This window comes from Amphiura filiformis, chromosome 5 (genome assembly GCF_039555335.1).
Source record: "Amphiura filiformis chromosome 5, Afil_fr2py, whole genome shotgun sequence".
Lineage (NCBI taxonomy): Eukaryota > Metazoa > Echinodermata > Ophiuroidea > Amphilepidida > Amphiuridae > Amphiura > Amphiura filiformis.
This window is the reverse complement of record NC_092632.1, coordinates 20,704,785-20,709,491: the sequence shown is the minus strand read 5'-3', so window position 1 is coordinate 20,709,491 and position 4,707 is coordinate 20,704,785. Positions and strand designations below refer to the sequence as shown.

The window sequence follows — 4,707 nt, the reverse complement described above, 5'->3', positions numbered from 1 at the left end:
TTCTATATGCTTTGCCTATGTATGTAATATTAATAGTATTTTAAACATGTTGTAAAGTTACATTGTAATTTGATTTATTTTGTAAGCATTGTATTTATCAAAATTTGCAATATTATCGTGTATTTGAATGTATGTAGTATTTTTAAAACCTTAATAATTATGTTATGTAAATGTTGTATTGATCCCTGGGCCTCAAGGAAGAACAGATGATTAATTGTGTTTTCAACTGATTGAGTGTCCCAGGTTAAAGAAGAAATAAAACAAAACAAAACAAAAGGTGTCGCATGGCTTGCCACAGACCCTCTTGCCATACAGTGTCGAAGGCCTTCTGGTAGTCTATATAGCAGCAGTACAATGGTTTCCGTTTTTCGTTATACTTTTCAGCCAGTTGTCTTAGGGTGAAGAGTTGGTCTATGGTGCTCCTTCCCGGTCGGAAGCCTGCTTGGGATTCAGCAAGTATTTCCTCTGTTCGGGTTTGCATTCTTTTATGGAGTATGCTACAGAATACTTTTCCTGCAAGGCTAAGGAGGCTGATCCCCCTGTAATTGGAGCAGTCTAACTTGTCCTTTTCTTATAAATTGGAACAATAACAGCTCTTCCCCAGTCTTCTGGAATTTCACCTGTGTCCCATATTCTGTTGCACAGTTTGTGTATGATCCTGACACCTGGTTCTCCTGTAGCTTTCAGTTCCTCTGCTGAGATCCCATCAAAAACAGGGGATTTGCCTGTTTTGAGATGGCTGATGGCTGCTCGAACTTCGTCTATCAGGATGTTTGCTTCCTCCCCTTCTTCAGGAATGGTTAGAATTGTTTGGAGGATGGAGGTGTCATCAGGACTGTCTTTATTGAATAATTCTTCAAAACTTTCTTTCCATCTATCCTTGACTTCAGTTAGAACTTTGCCATTTTTGTCTTTGACACTTGACATTGATGTTGAGCGAGTCCCTGTGATTGTTTTTATGGTGGCATAGATCTGCTTGGTTTTCTTTGCTTCATGCGCATCATCCACTTCTTTGCACAGGTCACGCAGCCAGTTGTCTTTACACTCTTTCGACTTCCGTTTTATTTCCCTATTTAGAAAGTTGTACTTGGGTTTCAGAGTAGGGTCCTCCAAGCGCTGCAGTTTCACTTTACTTCTCTGTCTGCTTAACTCTAGGACCTCAGTACTTATTCACGGCTTCTGTTGTTGTGTTTTTTTCTTTCCAAGAAGTTTATCAGAAGTTCTATTGATTGTATTTCTGATGTCATTCCATAGGTCTTCAATCCCGACATGCAGTATCTGGGATGTTTAATAGGGGTTTGAATCTACCACCTATTGTCACTTCATATGACTCTCTAGTCTCTTCTGATTTGAGTTTTGTAACCTCGTAGCGAGGAAGTCTGTTTGCCTTTGGTTTCACTTTCAGCTTGAGTTTTAGATCAGCAAGGACCATCTGATGGTCTGATCCAATATCGGCGCTAGGGTAGGTCCGTGAGTTTGATATGCTGCTATTCCATTTTTGTTGAATAAGAATGAAGTCAATTTTGTTTCTTGTTGTACCATCTGGGGATTCCCAGGTCCACTCACGGCTAAACTTTGATTGTTTGAATTTGATGTTTGATATGCAGAGGTTGTTGGTGGCGCAAAAGTTTAGGAGTTTTTCTCCTCTTTGATTTCTTTCACCACAGCCACATTTTCCAAGTATACCATTCCATGGTTCCCAATCCTTGCCTACTTTGGAATTGAAGTCTCCCATCACTATCAACATGTCTTGGGATGGGGCTTCATTTATAGTTCGTTGTAGATCTTCATAGAACTCATCCATTTCTTCTTCAGTGTTGCTGGTATTTGGAGCATAGACCTGGATAATTGTTGCTGCTCCTACTTGGGTGCGCAGCCTTGCTGAGATTATTCTCTGAGATATTGGATTATATCCTAAAAGTGACTTCTGTGCATTTTTGTTTAGCACCAAAGCCACTCCTTTTCTGTGGAAATCTTCATTGCTTGAGCAAAGAAATTGGAGTCCATCTTGTTTGAATTCTCCTTGTATTGTGAAATGGGTTTCGGCGATACCCATCACTTCCCAGTCATAATTATCAAGTTCACTTATAAGCAATTCTAGATTGCCAGTTTGATGCAGTGTGCGCACATTCCATGTGCCAATCCCAATTGATTGCTTTGCATTTTAAAAAGCCCTCTTTCCTTCAGGGTTATCAGCAGCAGCCCGTCGAATTGGGGATCGGTACGGTGTTCCCCCTGATGAAGGAAGATCATCATCCCTTCCAATACGCTTTGAGGTTGATGCGTCATCATGCTCTTGGCTTTCCAGGCCCTGGGGAAATTGTGACTGGTTAATATCAGGGGCTTTAACCCTGGTGCTGTAAATTCGACTCATCATGTTGTTGGGTTTAGTGGTCTTTTTATACCAAAGCGGGGCGAAGGACCTTGACTTCTCTCCCTGCAGGTCACTACCAGATGGAAATCAGTAGGTTGATGTAAACTCCTCTTTGTTGCTCAATTATACTAGACACTGAGACTCAATATGTCTAGCCACCCTGGTCTGTCCGTCCCCATTGAATTAAATCAAAGGGTTAACAACCCCTGCCACTTGAAGGTAGACCAGGACGCTTACCCGTTATCTCACAAGTCGGTTGTCCACCTAACTCTACGTGCTATACTACGTGCTGATACTACTCTATCTACACTAGCACTCGTTACCGGGGACGTCTCCTCCTTGTATGATCCATCACACAAGTGTATTAGGATAAGTATGGTCCATCCTACACAAGTGAGGTAAGAGACTACAGGTTTAGGGAGGTCAATGCGAGTTAATGAGCAAAAGAGTACAAAGTCAGGAGGGATGACAAATACTGGAGCAATGCCACTGATGACCCTAAACACACACAGCAAGATCTTAAAAGCTGTCCGCTCCTTGACTGGCAGCCGATGAAATTGCTGGAGAAAAAGGGTGCATGTTTATATATGCTGTCGCGAAAGATCAGTTTAGCAGACCAGTTTAGGTCTGGCAATATCGACTTGTCTTGCTTCCAAACAAAGAGCATTGCCAAAATTGAGGCGTGATAGAACTAGAGCGTGAATTTACTATCTCGTATTATAGTGCATTTGACATGTCTGTTTACCCTAACTGCTCAGAGCATCAAACATGTCAAACGCACTATCCGAATGTCTGGGGTTCAAATCTCCGTGCTGGAAGGTATGGCCAGAGGTTTTTTTCTGCCTTATATGCCTATATCTGATATAATCTAGGAGCTAAATCTCATACGGGCCTTATGATTATGTTTTTCGCTAGAGGTCACGAAAGGTCACAAAGGGAGAATCTTTTTGAAAGATAATATCAAATTACTCGCCTGATGACAAGGATTATAAAATGTATAGTTTGTGCTATCTACGGCCTATCGTTATTGAGTTATCCTACAGAAACCTCATTTTGAGACAAAATGATATGTTTTTGTTGTACAGGAGTCAAAATTCCAACGTTCTCCGATTTGAGCCAACATAATTCACGCTCTAGTTCTATCACGCCTCAATTTTGGCAATGCTCTTTGTTTGGGAGCAAGACAAGTCGATATTGCCAGACTTTAACTGGTCTGCTAAACTGATCTTTCGCGCCAGCAAATATACTGAACATGCACCATGATGCAGTCATGTCTACAGTAGAATTCATCTCGACCTTTGCAGGACTTAAACCCCATTAAAAGCTATTAAACCTAGATAACACTCATTGAAGCAGCTCAACTGATTAAATCAGATCTTCTCTGGTTGTGCACAAGTGTCTGTTTTACATGTGCGACATCGCAATAAAGCTGGTATTATAGCTTCAGTTGGGTAACCGATTATAAAGGAAACGAAAGGAAACAATGGTATGTGTACCTTTGTTCACGAAATGAGACAATGACCTGCTTTTTGTTAACCAGCATTCTTCAAAATGAGCAACATAATGATTGTTGACTTAACACGGTTTGAAATAATTTCTTCATATTTTTGGTGTTATCTGTCGTTTACATATCCTTCCTAAAACACAAAAGTGCGACCCTCTCCAAACATCTAAATTAGCTAAAAATTTAGGACATGTTACAAAACAATATTTTCTAGAACCTATTTAGAATAGTTTAAATGTAGCTTGTACCGTTTTTTTTGTGGCATCCTTCAGAACGGAGCGGTCCGTTACCAATATAGCTCAATATTTTCGGTCAAATCTCCATTCAATTAACACGGGGAGTTGGCTAGCTATGAGCTAGCTATGCTTTGCCCTCACTCATATTCTACGAAAGTGCGACCCCTTCTGAACATCTAACCTAGCTGTAATTTTAGGTCATGTTAGAGAAATATATTTGCTAGAAGTTTGGAGAATAGTTAAAATATTGGCCGGTTATTTTTCACACAGTGATGTTAACTAGGCAATGCCCATATACCTATAACATACACTGTTTGTAGAGGTCACGCGTCAATGGTGAGAGCACTGTGTATTGTGTATAGGAAAACGGACAGTAACTACAGTATGCCCCTTTTCTCCAGTAACTTCATCGAAATCGAATGAAATGACAAGATAATGCTACGGCTTGGCTCTACCAACCCTCTCCACACAACATGACAGGTAAATGTCTTTTTTCTAGGAATAGAATGGTTTGCGGTATTCCAATTTTATCAAATTGATCGGCGTTTTTATCACTATTTTTAGAATAATACTGGACAAAGCAGAATATCATG

General features: G+C 40.4%; 1 protein-coding gene and 1 pseudogene across 1 annotated transcript; both read right to left on the bottom strand.

Annotated features, from left to right (window-relative positions):
- Positions 1–555: 555 nt before the first annotated feature.
- Positions 556–927, bottom strand: LOC140152060 (uncharacterized). The gene has a single exon (XM_072174359.1). It carries the CDS (start codon positions 925–927, stop codon positions 556–558), a length of 372 nt encoding a protein of 123 aa, XP_072030460.1.
- Positions 928–1,258: 331 nt separating this feature from the next.
- Positions 1,259–2,056, bottom strand: LOC140152059 (craniofacial development protein 2 pseudogene; annotated as a pseudogene).
- Between the last annotated feature and the right edge of the window lie 2,651 nt (positions 2,057–4,707).